The sequence below is a fragment of the Ambystoma mexicanum genome, chromosome 3q (genome assembly GCF_040938575.1).
Source record: "Ambystoma mexicanum isolate Mex_15411 chromosome 3q, UKY_AmexF1_1, whole genome shotgun sequence".
NCBI lineage: Eukaryota > Metazoa > Chordata > Amphibia > Caudata > Ambystomatidae > Ambystoma > Ambystoma mexicanum.
In genome coordinates this window covers 778944777-778965166 of record NC_090926.1, presented here as the reverse complement: position 1 = coordinate 778965166, position 20390 = coordinate 778944777, and the positions used below count along the sequence as shown (strand labels likewise).

Below are 20390 nucleotides of genomic sequence, written 5' to 3'. Positions count from 1 at the left end.
GCGTGCAGGGCAGGAGCCTGAAGGGGAAAGGAGGTCCGGAGCAAGGCCCCTCGGGGTGACGGAAGGTCTCTGCTGAAGAGAGTGGTTGATGAATGCGTCTCCTGCCCCCTTAGTTGTTTTGTAACATACGCTCTGGATGCATCTGCAGAATTGGCTTTCCTGGGAGGCAGGATTGTTCATTTGGGAAAAATGGTTCCTGACAAGACATCTCTGCCTCTACACGCCTGGGAATGTCTCGAGTTTGTTCGTGTTCATTGGTGTTGCGGGTATGTTAAATGGGAGGATGCATTGTCGATAAAGAGATCAGGGCCAGGCTTCACCTTTTACTCCCATGTACACCTCTCCTTCTCCCGCATAGACTCAGCACTACTGCATTGACACACATTCTAAAGCAGATTCACAGGTGGGACAAGCGGTGCTAAAACATCTATATGCTCAGTACCTTCTCACAACCCACCTCCTTCTCCCGATACTGCTTGCTAGTATATTCATAGCATGTGATCTAAGCAGATCCACAAGCCTCATAAGAGATGCATTTCTCACTGTAATCATATTTCTGATGCTTGTATATGCTTAGATTCACGTGCCCCAACCCTTCCTCCCCTTGGAATAGAAGGTGCATGGATGTTTTTTGGCTGTATCGACTCTTATCCGCTTTATTACATCTGTATTCGCGCTACACCTCATGCTACGTCATGTCAGAAACAATCTGAGGGACCTCGACGCATGAAGGACCATGGGTACACGGACCATCACACTAGGAATGGTATTACTGGCAATCCTTGTCGACGCCCCTTTTCGAGTTTCAAAAACAAATAATGTAATACTCCGCGGCTACCACTAGTTGTTGGCCTATGCATAGAATGTGATCTAAGTAGATACAAGCATCAAAAATACGATTACGGTGAGTAATGTATCCCATATATTTGTGGATCTGCTTAGAATCACATGCTTTGCATAGGCGACATCTAGTTGAAGCTGCGGAGTAGTGCACATGACGTTCTTCGAAGTTTGAAAAGGGACGTCGACATGGAGTGTCTGTAATACTATCCCATGTGTGACATACCCTGTACCCATGATCCATCACGCATCGAGGTCCCTCAGATTATTTTTTAACGCCATCGTGGACAGTTGTATTATCGCAGAGTCCCGTAGCAAAGCTACTTTGGAGTTAATTCTATTTAACTTCAACTGCCGGTTACTGATCGATGCACCTTCTTGACGGCTGACCTTTGGAACCATCTCAACGAAACAGAAGTTTGTTCCGACAATGCGCTTCGGCCTACCAGTAGGGGGAGGGGGAGCTGATCCTTTCTGTCTAGAGAATGCCTGCCCCTACTGCCTTTGTCTTGCTGCCTCTTTGTCCACCTTCCATTATGGAACGTCCTCCATTTAAATTTGGCCCCAGGTGCAATCAGAAGTGTCTGTGGAAAGACACACATAGTCTCTCGACCTACAGATCAACTTTCGACTAAGCCTGCTGTGGTTCTACCCACGTGTCTACCATAAGGGTTCATGAAGGTACTCCGGCAATGAGTGTGCATAAACACCATTCGAAGGATGAGGCAGAGACGCCGAAAAAGTCCTCAAAGAGATATAAATCTCATTCTCCATCAGATAAACATCCCGAGGAGCCTCATGGTCATAGTAATCAGCCCCCTGGTGACTCTAAAGGCTATAAGAAAGGATCTTCATCTCTGTGATTTACCCTTCACAAAAAACATCCAAGGGAAAGCCCCAAGGATACCCCTAGGGCTGATGGTCCTGTAGTAGGCCCATCAGAGACCCAGAGGGCAAGCCCTGAGGTAGCAAAGGTCCCAATTACAGAAGCGCCAATTACTCAGACATGGACTCATGCAAAATCTGAGGAAACTATGGGCAAAATCTCCTATTTTGTCAACTTCATGAGCAAGTTGCCTACTCCACAAAAACCATGGAGCCACCCCCAGGGCCACTGGGACCCACACAGCCCCAAATGTGCGTCACCCCCCCCACCCCCCCGTCGCCCACGCCTCATCCTACCATCATGCCTTGGGAGGCTTCTCAAGGTTCCCAGCAGGGTGACCTGCAGTCGGACCAAGCAGACTAGGGCATTTGGGTCGTTGATCAGGATGATCCCAACACAGATGCCGACAACGCCTATCTACAAGACCAGGATGACCTTGATCTTACCATTTTATATCCAAAAAACATCTCAGTAATCAAGAGCGGTCATTGTTCACCCATAGCGGACCAACTGCTATATAATGAGCTGCTCAAGAAGGCAGCTCACCATTTCGGAATACAGACAGATGTGACGAGTCCTGAGGAAAATTACTTTGTCGAGGACATCGTCAATGAGAAAAGCCCTTCAGTCAGGCCATTCCCCTACGCAAATCCATCAAAAAGTGGGTCTCTCCATCCCTTTCGACCCTCTCACTCACTATGGCAGTTAACCCAAGTGTGGAGAAGATCTTTAAGCAATCCTCTTCCGATTCTCTCGTTCAGAGGATACGCAAAGCTGAATTCTCTGTTAGTCACTACCATCAGGAAGAGTGCTGGTGTTCTACTGTCTGCCTACGAACAAAGGATGTAAAAGGCTCTACATGCTTGGCAAGCGTATCACTACTTCTGGTGCCTTCATGTCCAGAATAGCTAACAATACTACGCTGCTCGCCAGCTATAACCGCACCCAGTGGGATAACGTCATTAAACATCTAGACTGGGTACCTGAGCCTACACGATCATACCTGCTTAAAGTTGCCACAGAGGTGAAACAAGTGTCACAAAATATTCTAACAAACGTTCTAGACTCTGCTGACACCTCGGGAAGAGTCATTGCAGAGGGAACTCTCCTAAAAAGGCACTTGTGGCTCAGAGACTCTGGCTTCAAGGCAGAAACACAGGCATCGCTGATTAACATACCTATTGAATAGGCAGTAGTTTTTGGTAAAGCTGTGGATGAACAGCTGTAGAATGCCAAGAAAGAACATGGGACCATTATAATACTAGGTCAGATTTCATGCAAACCCTTTATACAAAAGGGAGTGTTTAGCAGCCCTGTACGCGGACGACGTGTTGCTGACACTGACCCAACCAGACACATCTCTTGCAGTGTTAGGGGAGGAGCTGGAGAGTTTCAAAGCCGCTTTCCGGGTTCACAATCCATCCCAAGAAATCGGTAGCTCTGGGTATCAACATGCCCAAGACAGATTCCCTACCAGCCAACTCCCAATCCCGTCGGCCAAAACACATCTGTATTACCTGGGCATCCGGCTACCCAAGTTAACGGAACACATGTATAAACTGAACTTTCCGTCCCTTTTCAAGGACCTACAGGCGGACCTGTGCCGTTGGCAAGGCCAGGAGATATCCTGGTTGGGGAGGATCACAGCACTTAAAATGAACTTGATCCCCAGACTGCTCTATCACTGCCAGGCACTCCCAGTATCGATCCCCCAAAAAGCCAATCAGAAACTCCAAGCAAGTATGCTGAAATTCATATGGGAGGGCAAGAAGCCCCGAGTAGCCAAGAAAATCATGCTAAGAAGCACCGGCTCCTGTGGCCTGGGAGCACCCGATGTTGAGAGATACTGCCTGGCAGCACAGCTCTCGGCAGCAGTCGCCTGGCAAGCGACCATCAACAAGCCCTGCTGGCTGACGTTGGAGGAGAATTGGAGCCGCTAAACATTGGATTCCCTGCCACACATCACTGAGCCCAAGAACCCTCCAAACTACGGCCCTCTTATGTCGACCAGGAACACAATGAGCAGGTGGAGGCAGGCGGCCAGAAAGTGGAACTGCAAGAGCACAGCGGGCCCTCTCTCCCCGATCTGGGATAACCCGGACTTCACGCCTGGGGCGGGGCAGGGAGCCTGAGGCGAGTAGCGGACGTCTTCGACAGGGACACCTTGCTTACCTTTGAGGACTGCAAAAGGAAATTCCAGGTTCCGGAGAGCAAGAGATTCCGGTACTCCCAACTGCGCCATTGGTTATCGCATACCCCACTCAGAACACGGGGATACAGAGAACTCACGGCGCTGGAACACACGCTGACCACTAACCCTCCCAGAGGGAAGATCTCAACCCTATATAAGTTACTGGACAGAGCAAACCCAGACGTGAAGGATCCCTACATGGTAAGGTGGGAACGGGATATCAGTAGAGAACTTGACTTGGCCAGTTGGAGCCGCATCTGGGCAAGAACCCATAAAACCTCGAAATCTATCACGAACAGAGAGAGGGCCATGAAGGGTTGCTATAGGTGGTATATCACACCGGAAACCCTGCACAGGTGTAACCCTTCCTTTCCGGCACACTGCTGGAGAGGATGCAAGGCCACAGGCATGCTGTTTTACCTGCTTTGGTCATGCCCGAAGGCCGAAAGGTTCTGGAAGGAAGTTTTGGAACAGATCCGCCTCATTACGGGCCTGACGATCCCGTGGGATCTGAGAATTGTCCTACTGGGCACCACAGGGGAGGGCCAATTACCGATGTCGGGCAACCTGGCGGACCTTTGCATGCACTTACTCACCGCGGCCAAAATCTCCATTGCTAGACTGTGGAAACTCCCGGAGCGTCCGGCGCTCCCCGTCTGGTGGGTCAAGTGCTGGGACATTGCAGCCGCGGAGAAAATCACTGCCCTCCGTTTTGGAAACGGAAGTGAGTTCTACAACATCTGGTCCCCATTCCTAGATTACGTGGAGAAATTCCCCAGAGTGGCAAGACAACCACCACCCCTCCGCTTGCTGCTGAAAACGGACCAGACCCCCTCCCTCAGCGGGCAACTGCTGCTTCCCAACTCTCCGTCGCACCTGAACATAGCCCCTACACTACTGCTCTGAGACTGCAGAAATCCCCCAACCCCCTTTTTGGCATACCCACCCCTTTACCCCCCCCACCCTTGTTTGCCTCAGTAGAGGCTAAGGTTTTTTTTGTTCATAAGATATTCTGGCGAAACGCCAGTATGAATATTGAAGCTTATGTTTTCTATAAATGCCAAAAAAAAGTTTTGGGAAAAAACAAAAGCGAGTGTTGAGTACGTGCCAGAGTTTTTGTGCGCAAGGCCTCCACAGATCGAAGCAACCTGGCGTGGGAACATCTGGTGCCTCCTTCTACAGCCCCTAGCGTCAATCGTCCATCCAATCCCAGCAGCGAGGGTTTAGCCGTGCAAAACGGCATGGCTGGATTGCAACCCCTAGAGACACAGTAATCCCTGCTGCCAAATGATGGGCTGATTCACATTCCCTCCCATGTGTCCCCAGTCGGGGGTCACATAACACTCTTTGCCCAGCAATGGGAAGGAATAACTTCAGACCGCTGGGTACTTGATACAGTGGCCAAGGGATCATCTGTGGAGTTCCTAGAAACACCACGCCACCATCCACGTAGAGTCATAACAATTTCATCAGAACATTTCAAAATCCTGCAAGAAGAAATTGAAATACTGCTCCAAACGGGAGCAATCAAACTGGTTCCATTTCTGGAAGAGAATGAAGGCATCTATTCAATGTACTTCCTTGTTCCAAAGAAAGATTGAACAATGCTCCCAGTACTGGTCCTCACGGTGCAAACACGTATGTTAAGCCCCAAAAATTCAGGATGACAAATTTGCAGGAAGTCATCCCACTGCTGAAACTAGAGGATTACATGGCAACATTGGACATGAAAGATGCATATTTTGATATTTCAATGTTGCCAGCGCACAAATACCTAATGTTCAAATTGGGAGACGAGCACTACCAATTCAAAGTGCTACCATTCAGCATTACATCAGCACCCAGGGTTTTCTCTAAAGTCTTATCAGTGTGAGCCACCTACTTGCGCAGGCAGTCAATTCCAGTGTACCCTAACCTAGACTGGCTAATTACCGGGGACACACCCCAGAGGTGTCTACAAAACATGCAACAAACTATCAATCTGTTGTTCCGATTGGGCTTCTCCATAAACGAAAAGAAGTCAAGCCTACTGCCCAGCCAAGTAAGGCAGTTTCAGGGAACACTAATCAAAACAAACGACCGACTAGTCTTATTCCTGTGCCTGCTAGGACTAAGTGACTAGCGAAACAATGGTCGCAGGCAAGCGAGTTGTGGGACAATCTAGTGGTGGTATCACAACCTCTTATTCAATTGCTGCAGTGGTGAACCAGAAGCAATCTGCTAAAGGGGGAAGCCTTTCAACACGTCATCGAGGCCACTCTTAGAACAGACGTGTCAATGACAGGGTGGGGAGCTCACTTCCTCCACCACACTGCTCACAGTGTGTGGACACAGGCACTAACCAGAAAACACATCCACCTTCTGGAACTACTAGCATTCCTCAAAGCACTTCAAGCCTTCAAGACTCATTTAGCACACAAAACAGACATTACCACAGCCATGTTTTATATAAACAAACAAGGGGGAACACACTCTCCCGGGGCTGTCCAAACTAGCTCAGAACATCTGGCTGTGGGCACTTCATCACAACATGTTTCTGGTGGCACAACGTGTTTCAGGGGAACTCAATCCTCTGGCAGACCTTCTAAGCAGGAGTACAATGCTACCCTCAGAGCACGAGTTGCCACTAAATACTGATGTGCTAGACAACGTCTTCTCAAGCTGGGTGCATGGAAATACTCAAAGAAGCACATAAACTTAACACACAGCGCTGCTACTTTAACAAGTGGAAGAGATTTGTGTTATGGTGCAAAACACTGTCTCTCTAGCCAACTGACTGTTCACCATATAACATAGTCAACTAACTTCTATATCTACTTGACTCCGGATTAGTCTTTATATCACCTAAAGTACACCTGACAGCCATATACACTTAAACTACAGGTGCCAGTTGTTAAAGCCTTCATGGAGGGTGGTGAAAAAACTATACACCCCAGTTTCTAATCCTACTCCCGACTGGGACCTCAATATCGTACTTACAAGCAGCTTTCCTGCTCTGGTCTCCGGTCCCCGTCCTCCGTGTACAGCACCAATGAAGGAAAAGCCACCCAGCGGTAGCTTTTGTTTACTACAGCTGGCTGGCTTTTCCTTCATTAGTGCCGCTAAAGCCAGCACAGGCGGGCATCCATTTCACAAAATGGATGCGCCCATGTGCTTGCTTTTGCGAATTTGGAGCTTGAATAGCTCAAAATTTTACATAGGAAGTTTAAAAAAAAAAGTGCTAGTGTTTTTTTTTGTGTTGCCTATCTATTTTTTAAATAAGTTTTTTTACTGGACTATCCCTTTAAAACAACCCACCTCCTTCTACAAGTACTGCTCGATAATCTATGCAAACCATATGATTCTAAGCAGTTCCACAAGCCTCAGAAGGGATACATTACTCACCGTAATTGTATTTCTGAGGCTTGTATCTGCTTAGATTCACATGCATCTGCCCTTCCTGCCCATCTTGGAGTTGAAGGTTCTCGGGAAAAACTTAGGTCATTCACACCTCGTGGCCTCTACCTCCACGCCACGCTTATAACTTACATTCTGATGTTTGTTAATCTGCTTAGAATCACATGCTGTGCATAGTCCGACATCCAGTGGTCACTGCAGAGTATTGCATTTTGTTTTTCGTAGTCGAAAAGGGGACATCGACAAGGCGTGTCTGTAACACTATCCCTATAGTGACGTGCATTGTACCCACAATCCCACGCGCGTTGAGGTCCCTCAGATTGTTTTTTTCCGCCCAGATATTGGTCGCCTTTACGTGGAACTTCTCGAGAGAAATTGCAAAAACATTTACTCGACCCTTTGGTCGTTATTTAAGACTATACATTAGAACCCTCCTTCGACGTCGTAGCTGAGAAGCTGTTTTCACCGCCGAATAAGAACTTCGACGGGGTCGTTATCATGCTCGACTGTATCCTCAGCCATGGAGAGGACTCCCTTTAGATTTTGCCTGTGCTGCAAGGGCAAATTCACTTGGAAAGACGAGCACAAACAGTATAACCGATGCTTGCCCCTCGACCGCAAAGAGGACGGCTGTGCGGCCTGTAAGCTTCTTAAGCCAAAGACTTTAAAGGACCGCAGGGTCAAAAGGTGGGCAGCCTATGCTATGTCTAGGTCTGATTCCTCACCCGCCGAGTTTGACGAGGATAGTGGTAACCCGACCTCCGCGTCGAGGTCGTACACCTCTCTAGGGAGCGTTCCCGCTCCTCGTCGTCTGTCCCCGGCCCGACAAGCTCGGCTCACGCCCTGCTTATGGGGATGAACACCCGGCGACACAGACGAACACAGAAAACACAAACAAAAGCACACAACCCACGGCACGTCTTCGTCGAAGACGAAGACAGCCCTAGCGCCAACGGAGACGCCGGGCCTACCGGCGACCTCCACCGACCGTAAGGGTCGCAAGCCCTCGTCGCCACCGCAGCTGCGACTAGCGACTGGGTTACCTGCAGACAAGGGCGCTACCACCAAAACATCAGGCGATGCGCTTCGTAAGAGCGCTATCGTCGCTGAAAAAGACTTGGCACCGCCCAGCATGACACCAGACGAACCCTCGATGGAGAAACTAATCGTCGAGAGCTTGGCGTGTATAGTTTCCAAGGACGATCCGAAACGGACGGCGAGTGACACGCCGAAAACCACTCACAAGGCCAGGGAAGCGCCGAGGATGCTGGAAGGAAGGCAGGGATTGCTCCCGCCATCGAAAGAAGGCCCTAGCCTGCGAGAAGGTTTCTCAGAAGGCAAAGGGACCTTATCCTCAACGTTATGGGACAGACCTAGATGGATAGAGGCAGAGGGACCTCCTTTTTCACCTCCAGACCGTTCTGGCTTACCATACCGGACTGTTGAGAGATTCCAGTCATGTATGGACAAGCTGGCCAGATTTATGTCCACTCCTGAAAATAAGACACCGAAGAGACCAAGGGAGGTGCTTCAGGAGGACCCTAGGGCTAAATATCCTAGATTATTTAACCCCCTCCAAGAGGACATGAATACTTATGACCTCACTGAAGAAGACTCTCACTTCCAGGAAGATGAGGAGTTCTTAAATAGTGAAGACCAACAAAACCTAGGAACAGAAGAAGGTTTTGAGGAAAACACTGACATCGGTGGGGGTGGGGGGGCTTCGAGGAAGACCCAGATGAAGGTGGCTCACAGCCCTGGCAGTCACCAACAGAGTCTACAGACCCTGACATCTTAAATCTTCCCTCTCCTCAGACCACACCGGTCAGGAATCCATCACCAATAGATGATCAACCCACCTTCAATGCGCTACTTCGAAAGGCAGAAGCACATTTTGAGATCGACACTGGAGAAATTACCCCTGATACTGATTTTGTGGAAAAGATCATTAAAGAAAAACCTCCCACTAGCCAAACCATTCTCCTCCTCGCCTCAGTTAAGAGACAAATTACTCCATTGCTGTCCATACCTGCACTGGTAAGAGGGGTCAATCCCAGAATTGAAAAATTGTTTACTCCCTCTCAGTCAGACCCATTATACATTAGGGGTCACTCAATTCGGGACTCCTTGGTGGTAACTACCACAAGGAAAAGAGCGGGGGTTCCGCTGTCAACCAGCAAAGCACCCCCAGACAAGGAAGGAAAGAAGCTCTATGCCCTGGGTAAAATAATTACAGCCTCGGCAGCTTTTTCAACCAGAATTGCCAATAATAATACACTACTGGCAAGTTATGCTGATGCCCAGTGGGGAAAATTACAGCAAGACCTCAAGGAGGTTCCTGAGCCCTTAAGAACTTTCTTACTGGCCACAGTAACAGAAGGAACTCTGGTTAACCAGAGCATCATTAAAAACACTCTTGCTGCAGAAACGGCTGGCCGTTCCTTAGTGCAAGGAATTCTTCTGAAGCGTCATGTCTGGCTCCGCAATTCCGGTTTTAAGCCAGAAACACAGGCGTCACTCATTAACAAACCAATAGAGGAGTCTAACCTCTTTGGAAAGGCAGTGGGCGACGCACTGGAGACTGCAAAGAAAGAGTTCGACACCCTCAAGACCTTAGACCAGATCTCAAGGCCTCCCAATAAGCAAGGATTTGGCAACAAATGCTTTTTTCGAGGGCAACGTCAACAACAGCAGCAGCAACAACAACAGTACACTTCAGGCAACTGGTCCTCTACTCGGGGAACCAGTGGTCAGTACACGCAAAGAGGACAGCGTCGTGGCAAGGGCAGACGTCGGGGCCCCACTCCAGAGGTTCCCCGGCTACCAACACCAAATGACTAGAAGATCCGGGTCCCCTCCTATGCATCACCGGTCGGGGGCCGGTTAACATCTTTCCTACCAGCATGGGAGGGAATAACATCAGACAGATGGGTATTGTCAACTATAGCCCACGGGTACTGTATAGAATTCAGTCGGTCCCCCAAGTACAGACCCCCAAGGGGACGACGCCTGTCATCGGAACACCTCGCCATTCTTCTTCAAGAAGTGGAACTACAGCTACTAAAAGGAGCAATAGAGGTCGTGCCTCTATCACAGGTAACGGAAGGTATTTATTCAGTGTACTTCCTTGTACCCAAAAAGGACTTAGCCATGCGCCCTGTACTAGATGTGCACCCAGCAAACACATTTGTCAAACCTCAAAAATGTCGCATGGTGACCCTACAGGAAGTAATCCCCCTACTTTCGCAGGGAGATTACATGACAACACTGGACATGAAAGATGCATACTTTCATATTTTAATGTTCCCAGCGCACAGAAAATACCTCAGGTTCATGATAGAGGGCAAACACTACCAGTTCAGAGTGCTACCCTTCGGCATAGCGTCAGCGCCGAAGGTATTCACAAAAGTACTGGCAGTGGCAGCGGCCCACCTGCGCAGGTTGTCCATCCCAGTATACCCTTACCTCGACGATTGGCTCATAACAGGGGATTCTTACAAAACATTCTTCTCAAATACCCAAAAGACTGTAGACCTTTTGTTCCAATTGGGCTTCTCCATCAACGAGAAGAAGTCCAGCCTAGACCCCAGCCAGATCAAACAATTCCTAGAGGCTCTAATTCGAACAAAGGACGGCCCTCCGAGAGGGCCCAAAATAGGCTGTTTCAGATCCCTCAATATGTGGCCGGTCGAGAGGTGACGGTGCCAAAAGCAGTGAGTTTGCTAGGAATGATGGCGTCATGTATATATTTGGTACCTCACGCGCGACTACGCCCAATGCAAAAGTGGCTCAACAGCCAGTGGTGTCAGGCCAGCGGACAATGGGACGATCTAGTGGTGGTCTCGCAGGCCTTGGTTCTCTCGCTACGGTGGTGGTCGAAGGAAAACCTTGTAATAGGGAAACCATTCGCCACCCCCGTAGTGGAGGCCACTCTAACCACAGACGCATCCCTCACAGGATGGGGGGGCTCGCTTATCCCATCAGACTGCACACTGAGTTTGGACTCCGAGCGTAGCGTCCAAACACATAAACTTGCTGGAACGGCTAGCGGTCTTCAAAGCACTGAAGGCTTTCCAGGCACACCTGCAAGGGAAGACAGTGATGGTCCTCACAGACAGCACCACAGCCATGTACTATCTGAACAAGCAAGGGGGCACTCACTCTCCAGGACTGTCCAAGCTGTCCCAGAACATCTGGAAGTGGGCTTTCAATCACATGTTCCTGTTGTCACAACATGTACCAGGGGAACTCAATCTGCTGGCAGACAAACTCAGCAGAGACTTCCCTCTGCCCGCAGAGTACGAATGGCGGTTACAAGAAGACATTGTCTTCGACGTCTTTCTTCACACAATGGGGAGTCCCAGAAATAGATCTGTTCGCAACTCTGGAGAACTCCCAATGCCAAGATTACGCCTCCAGGTACCCCCAGAACCAATCCAAGGGGAACAGTCTATCGATACCATGGTCAGGGAAATTTGTTTACGCTTTTCCCCCCCCGACTCCCCTTCTCAACAAGATACTAGTGGCCCCTATGTGGGCCCGGCAGCCATGGTTCGCTCACTTGATGGAAATGTCTCTATCTCCTCCAGTGAAACTTTCCTGCCCGTAGAACATGCTGTCACAGGACAAGGGCAGAACACTACACCCATGCCCATAGACCCTGAACTTAGCAGCCTGGCTCCTGGGGTCCTAGAATTTGGACATTTACAACTCCCTCAAAGATGCATGGACATTCTTAAGGAGGCTAGAAAACCTAACACTCGTTACTGCTATTCCAGCAAATGGAAAAGATTAGTCATCTGGTGTAGAGATAAGAACATCAACCCAGTTGACTGCTCTCCCACACAGATTGTTCTTTACCTGACTCGGTTATTAGACTCGGGTCTGGTTTTTAATTCCATTAAAGTTCATCTAGCTGCACTTTCCGCATACACCACTTCTCAACACAAAGTGTCATGGTGGAAAGTCACAGTTATTAAGGCCTTCATGGAGGGAGTAAAGAGAATACACCCTCTTATAGCTAACCCAGCTCTCGGATGGGACCTAAATGTGGTACTTACCAGGCTTATGGGCTCAGCCTTTGAACCCATGCACAAAGCATCACTTAAGAACCTCACTCTTAAAACTGCTTTCTTAATAGCGATCACCTCCATTAGGAGAGTGAGTGAACTACAAGCGCTCTCTATACTAGACCCCTTTGTAACAGTTCACAAGGATAAGGTGGTTCTAACGCACACATCCTAGGTTTGCAACAAAATTCATTTCTAAATTCCATGTCAACCAATCAATAGAACTACCAACGTTTTTTCAGAACCCTTCAAGTTTGGGAGAAAAGAGCCTGTATACACTAGATGTATGCAGGGCTGTCATGTTTACATGGAAAGAACTAGACCTCTGAGAAAGACTAATCAGTTCTTTGTCTCGGCGGCAGCAAGAAGAGAAGGAGATGCAGTTTCGAAATCCATTATATCTAGATGGATTGTCCAATGCATCACTCCCTGTTTCTCTTGCTAAGAGAGAACTACCCTTCAAGCCAAGAGCACATTCTACTCGAGGCACTGGGGCTTCCATAGCATTAATTGCAAATGTCCCTCTGGAGTCCATTTGCAAAGCGGCAACCTGGAGTTCTGTACACACCTTTACAAAACACTACTGTCTAGATGCCCACTCTAGATCTGATTCCCAGGTGGGACAAGCAGTATTAAGACATCTATTTTCTACTGTTCGTTCTCACATCCCACCTCCAACTCCGGGTACTGCTCGCTACTCTATGCACAGCATGTGATTCTAAGCAGATTAACAAACATCAGAAGACAATGCATTACTTACCGTAAACGCATTTCTGATGGTTGTATCTGCTTAGATTCACATGCGCCCACCCTTCCTCCATGCTCGGATGGAAGGAACATAGACATCCTTACCTTTCTCTCTTTTCTGTACTCACTCACGTCTAATAGGCTCCCTCAGGGCAGAAAAAATACGAACAGAGGGACCTCGACGCGTGAGGGATTGTGGGTACAATGCACGTCACTATAGGGATATAGTGTTACAGACACGCCTTGTCGACGTCCCCTTTTCGACTACGAAAAACCAAATGCAATACTCTGCAGTGACCACTGGATGTCGGACTATGCACAGCATGTGAATCTAAGCAGATACAACCATCAGAAATACTTTTAAGGTAAGTAATGCATTGTCCTCCCTCTTGTCAGAAAAAAATAATCAGAAGGAGCCAGACACGTGAGGGATCAGGTTTATAGTGACTGTTTCGACAGTCACAGTTTTGAATGACAAATGTTCAGACACAAAAGTGTCGGGGGGTGGGAGTTTTGAATTTTCTAAAATAAACCCTTTAATATATAAAAAATATATTCTAAACCTTTTTTTCGAAACTTTGACTGGACGCCAGGGATCATGGGTACAGGGTACATCACACTAAGGATAGTATTAAAGACACACCCTGTCCCAGGAGGATAGCTCAGCGGCAACGTGCTCGCCTTGGAAGCAGGACGACACGAAGGAACACGGGTTCGATCCCTGGGTCTGCGCTTAGAAACCTCTGGGTATTTTAAGCGTGTTATAAATGTGCAACTAAGACATATTCCTGTAACAGCACTTCGCTGCCCACGAGCTGTGTGAGCGCTTTAAAAATGCACACAAATAAAATACGTCCCTTTTCAAACTTCGAAAAAACGTCATGTGCAATACTCTGCAGCTTCCACTAGATGTCGGCCTCTGCAAAGCATGTGAATCAGAGCAGATACAAGCATCAGAAATAAATTACGGTGAGTAATATATGCCATATATTCTCTAGATTACATTTCAATACAAGCGGAGGCCAGGGAAGTCTGTACACATGTTTCCTTCTGGCAAGATAGCTGTGTTTCTTTGTCTCTTTCTGCTGCTAACGCAGCGTAAACTTATTGTTTTATGTTTTCTACCCACAGGAGGATAGCCATGAGACGTCAAAAGTGGAAATGTTGAGGTTGGCTCTGGCACGAAATCTTGCACGGGCAATTGTGAAAGAGGGGACAATGGAGATCTGACACTATGGATGTATACACTGTAAATAACTCAGATATTTTCTAATAAACATCTCAATTTTAAAAGATTTTGTTGTGATCGATTTGTCCGCTCCCCTAATCTGGCAGTGGTTCTAGTTGAATCTTCCAGTTTTCTCCTTCTTGTATGCACCGTTCTCAACTGCATCTTGTTCTTGCCTCTAAAGTAGTAATGGTAAAGATCTGACATAAGACTACCAGTTCTCTGAGTACTCACATTTCCACTGCCTGCATCTTTCTTGGGTGGAACGTCTGATAGCAGGCCTGCATCAAAACCTTGGAACATAAGCATCGTTCTACTGCAAACAGGCTAATTAAAGGGATCCCATGGAGCTCTGATCCCTGGGTATCATTTATACTCCCAAAATGTTAACTTGGTTTTCTGAAGCCTGATTTCTTTCAAATTGTATTTAGTCTCCTGGTTGAACAATTTGCAGAATCTGATCCTCTCTGCTTCACTCAAGGAGTAAACACTGTTCGTAAATGTGGGGGGATAGAAAATAAAAAATGACATGCCCGTATGTACAATTGAGGCTTCTTCTTTCTAAGCAAAGAAATCACTGTGAGGTGCATAACAGGGAGAGTGTACAATGGTTCGTGGATATAGAGAAAATGGCAAAGATGAAGTAGGTGGTGTCAGCAAGATACATTGTGATGAGTGGAAGAAGAACAAGCTATTGATTTTAGTATTTCGATCAGCAGTCTGCTCTTCCCTGTAGACCAGATACTTCCTTTATGACGAGAAGACGAGAAGAAATGACATATAACCTTAAACAACTGGATGTAGGGGGTTGCAGAGAGTATATAATGCAATTTAGTTGGGCCAGAGTGCAGAAATAGATGGCCCATTTGTCTTTTGATGCATATTAATTGGGTATCAGGAAAGTGTTGCAATTTAAAGAAGGTGGTGCAGCTTAATGTTTGTTTCCGTCAATTGCTATGCCATTCTGGTAGTGTGTATTTTCATACAGTATATCAATAAAAGGTTTTAAAAGAAATTGAAATGAGGGATTTGTGTGGTCAGTGCTAAATGTATTCAATGCTACGATCATTTAGTCTAATTTCTCTGCCGCATCCAAAACGGATTAAATAAAAGTTGGGAGGAGAAAAAAAGAGTCCCTCTGAGGTGAAAAAGTATGGACACTCTGGCTGGTGGAGAACAGATCAAACTGGTGGTGCCCCTATTTTGTCAAGAGGTTGCCTAATACTTCTAGGGGAGTGGTGGGCTGCCACCTGCTAGATGTTAAGAAAATCTGCTCAAATGAGCTACTGAGTCAGAAAATCGTTCTTGCCGAGACAAGAACCAGACCGACATGACCTCACTGCACAGAGAGAAACAGCCAACAGCACTCTTCTTATTCAGGTAATGCATCCCAGGTCTATCTTCCATCGAGATCTTAAAAAAATGTCTTGTATGGATGGAAGAAATACAAAATGGTGGCACTGATGGTCGTTTGTTACAAAATGTTATCGTCGCGATCTTGATCACACAGAGCTATGCCAATATATGGTAGCACCCCCATGTAAGAACATACTCCTGTTGACTTTTCCATTAAAAATGCCATGCCACAATGAGTCTAGATACGTAATAACACTGTTTGCTTTATCATAGATGCCAAGTATAAAATGCCATGCCACAGTAAGCTATTATAGCTAGACTGGCTGCACCAAAATGCCAGTCAAGCAATGTAATAGCATTTCTGAGGCGTGTGGATCTGCTTAGAATTGCATGCTTTGCATAGGCTGGGATCTAGTGGTTGGCGCCAAGTATTACAAGACTTGTTTCTGAAAAAGGACGTTGACGAGGCATGTTTGTAATACTATCCCTACCGTGACGTTTACTGTACCCATGGTCCTTCACGTGTTGAGGTCCTCAGATTGCTTTTTTTCCATCATCGTTTTGGTTGCTTTTTGCAAAGTTCAAGTTTCGGAGTTAGTGCTCATCGCCGAGCTTCTGATAATTTATATATTTATAATGACTCTTCACATCCCACATTCGGCAGGTTCACTCGACGCATCCTGTGACTTTCAACAACACCTTTCCACCATCCAGAGATTCAAGAGCCTCTCCGACAGCCTGCCATTCTGCAGGCTCGTTAGGGAGAGTAAGGAGAATACATTTCTAATATATTTAGAGAATGCCTCTATATATTTTCACATAATTCATTGTCTCACTGTCCCCCAGCGCTTATAATGGAAAAGATTCCTTTAAAATGTTGTCCATCGTGCAATGATATGATGCCATTTATAACACGCCTATACACAAGTGTTTCAAGGCACGACGAGGCAAGGAGGGGAAAGAGAGGGAGGACAGAGACAGTGATCCTACTAGGCCAGGTGAAATTGAGATTGCGCAGGTGAGGGGGGTAGGGGAAAAAGTGCAGGGGGAAAGTGGAAGCACAGTGCAGTACATAGGATAACAATAAGATAAATAAGGACAATATATCAAAATGCGGCTATCAGGTGTCAACTGTTAGTAGGGCTGTGGGGATACAGAACAGTCCCTGAGTGCAAGGGTTGCCAGGGGGCAGTGCAAGTGTGCAACTGGCAGGGAGGGGACCTGGGCCCGAGATCAGAGGGTAGCCAGGTAACCAGTGCAGTTTCAGATTCAGCCAGGAGATCAGCAGCAGAGAGGATGAGAAAAAGGAGAGACAGGGAGGCTGTGCCAGAGGGAGGCACCAGCAGAAGAAAGAGATCTACCACCAACTCGCTGTTTGGAGAAGCGACTGACCCTGAGGGAGTTGGAGGTGGATGAGCAAAGAACTCGAGAGGGAAGATATTTAGGAAGAGAGAATTGAAGTTATTGAGATCCCAGGCTGCAGAAGGCCTTGTGGACAATGCAGAGGGTTTTGAACTTTATCCTTGCAGCCACTGGGAGCCAATGCAGAGATAATCAGTCCTGGAGAGATACGATCCTTGGGCTTGAGGCAGTCCTGTTTTGAATGAGTTGCAGAGGGCAGAGAGTAGAGGCAGGCAGACATAGAAAGAGGCTGTTGCAGTAGTCCAGCCTAGAGAGAACCAGAGCTCTGGAGACAGTGAGCATCTGGGGGAAGGAGAGGAAAGGGAGAATACAGCTGAGACATGCAGAGATCGTTGGTGATGCACCACTCCTGGATAGCAGACAGACCGTCAGAAATGAGAGAAGGAGAAGAGGTGGCGGAAGGGAGCCTGGAGATGAGTTGTCATCCAGATAGCACTGAAATTAGGGCAGAGAGCAGCAATGCAGTGGGCAAGAAGTGCCAGGTATTGGTTGAACAGCCAGGAAGAGAGGTTAGACCCCTGGGGAACACCACAGTTAGAGATAGAGGAGAGGAAGGCCCCAAGTTGGACCTGGCAGGGTCAATCGGAGAGGAAGGAGGTCAGCCAAGCCAGGGCCTGATCGGTGATACCCAGGTTATCAGAGACGGTTGAGCAGGATGGCATGGTTGACTGTGCCAAAGGAAGAAGAGAGATCAAGTAAGATGAGGTCACAGGAGGTGTTGGAATCGAGTTTGGAGAGCAGGTCTTCACAGATATTCAGGAGGGCAGTTTCCGTACTTCTGAGACTGATGGTCACGGAGACAACCAACAGATTCAGTGTGAAGGTTAAGCTGGGAGATGTCCAGCTTTTCCAGGAGTTTTCCCAGGAAAGGAGTGATGGAGATTGGGCGATAGTTAGCCGGCAGGAAGGGTCGGCAGAGCGTTTTTTAAGAAGAGGGTGCACAAGGAAGTGCTTCAGGGGGAGGGGAAGACTCCAGCGGTGAAGGAGTGGTTGCAGAAATCAGCCAGAGCAGGAGCCAGGGTGTTAATGTGGTCCTTGATGGTTTGGGAGGAACAGGGATGAACCTGTTTTGACAAGACTTTCATAGATCGGACTTGTCTAGAAACCTTGTCTGAGCAGAACAGGGGAAAGGCAGAGAAGGAGGGAGGAGAGGTGGCCATAGAAGGGCCAGAGGAAGAACAAGGAGTAGAGGGAGGAGCGTGAGGGGAAGAGAGAGGGGACAGGATGTCCTGAGTTTTAGAGATTAAATGAGAAGCCAGAGATTTATAGAGGGCCTGGAAGAGGACAGGTGAGGTAGAGACTGCAGAAGGATTGGCCAGCTCCTTGCAGATTTTAAAGAGTTTGGCCGAGGTGTTAGATGCCTCAGAGACGCAGGCTTGGGTGTGGGCTATCTTCATGGTGCGGACAGAGAGCCGGTATTGCCTTTGGAGCAGGCAAATACCGACTTCCCTGGAAGGATACACATAGTGTGTCCCCCCAATGTCGTCTTTGAGACCACTAGGAAACTAGATGCCAAGTGCTGGGCGGCCTACGCAATGCAGGCTGAAGCATTGTCGGAATAGCCCACTGGCACCAAAGAATCGGAGGTGGAACAGGACAGTCCTGGGACCATAAATAGGTGGTCAGACATCTGATTGGGAAACAGAATATTCCTGAGTGCCTGTCCCCAGCTCCGGAAGACAGACGTCCCGCACTGCTCTGGAGGCCTCCTATGGCGACAAGAGCAGGCATATTAAATTCGCAGTAGCGTTGGGAGCACTACATGAGGCACTGACGCATAGGAAACGCACACAGGTCTCTCCATCACCACACATTTCAAAGCACTCGTCAAACGATTTAAAAGGGGTTGCAGAACTCGTCCCTTCAGCAAGCGGCTTGGCATCTAATAAAACCTCTGTGCCCACTGATGGAGCATGTTCCTAAACCCAAGCTACGCTGAGCAAAATGGTTCTGCACCTACAATACCATCCCAGTCACCAAAACAGCTACCGCAGCCGTCTGTTTCGGCGCCAGTTCAAATGCCAAGGTCGGGATACATGGGGCCGCCTCACCATCATTAGATGCACTTCATAACAAAACATATGCCGGGCAAGAGGAATAGTCTTTACTCTCCAAGACACCTCCTATGAAGTCCTTGGACTAAGTATACAGTTGTGAAAGTACTCTTAACAAGATGGCTTCATTTATGGAGTTCCTTGAAAAACACCCAATTAAACACTGGCATATCACTCCAGAGGAAGGGGAACCTCCATCCACGACACCTGTATTGGAACCTGCTGGTTCTTATGATGAGGATGCCTTTTTAGAGGAGGATCCGGGCACAGATCCAGAGGATTATACAGTTTCCATCTCCAGACGTCACCAATGACCCTGTTTTGTCCTCATCCATTGATGTCAAGTTGCTTTGTAACGACCGCCTTTAAAAAGCTGCAGATTTGTTTAATATAGACACAAGAGTCAGAAGAGGATACTGATTTCATTGATTACATTGAAGAGAAACAAATAGATCAACACATCCCTTTATTGCGATACGTTACGTGATGTTTCCTACAGTTCTTTACAACGCCTGGACAAACCAGGGCAGTCAACCCATGCATAGAGAAATGCTTTAAACCAGCACTCACAAACCTACTTTTTTATTAAGGGGCGGTTAAAGCTAGAATCCCTGGTGTTCACTACCACCCGCAGGTGGGCCAGCACACTGGTGGCCATTTCGGAGAATACACCAGATAAGGAAAGCAAGACGATATATGCTCTGGGGGAAAAGGTTGCAACAGCTGTGTTCCAGATGTCTATTGCTAATAATACAATCCTTATGGCCAGCTTTAATAGAGCCCAATCGGACCAAGTTGGTCTTCTACTTTGTCCCATTGGGCCCTATTAAAGGGGTGCCATAAGGCTTGTATTATTATAGTTAGTGGGGTACACAAGCCTCTACGTTAAGGGTCTGCAACCTTTGGCTCTCCAGATGTTTTGGACTGCAAGTCCCACCCGTTTTAGGCAACATAGTCAATGGTGAGGAGTCATGGGAGTCGTAGTCCAAAATACCTGGCGAGCAACAAGTTGCAGACCACCGTAGTCTCAGATTCTTTAGGCCTTATCTGAGGGTAAGCAGACTGAAAACAACATTATCAAGAATACACTTGACGCAGCAGATACAGCAGGAAGAATAATAGCAGAGGAAACACGTATGGCTCAGAAATTCTGGACTCCAACCTGAAACATAAGCCTTGCTTATTAACATGCCAATCGAAA

General features: G+C 47.7%; 1 protein-coding gene across 1 annotated transcript in view; it reads left to right on the top strand.

Moving 5' to 3' along the window:
* NUP85 (nucleoporin 85) overlaps positions 1-14422 on the top strand; it is a 977524-nt gene extending 963102 nt beyond the window's left edge. The window contains exon 19 of the mRNA XM_069654821.1: positions 14261-14422. Within this exon, the coding sequence (XP_069510922.1) occupies positions 14261-14359 (99 nt within the window). The 3' untranslated portion in view covers positions 14360-14422. The remainder of the gene's footprint in view (positions 1-14260) is intronic.
* Positions 14423-20390: the final 5968 nt, after the last annotated feature.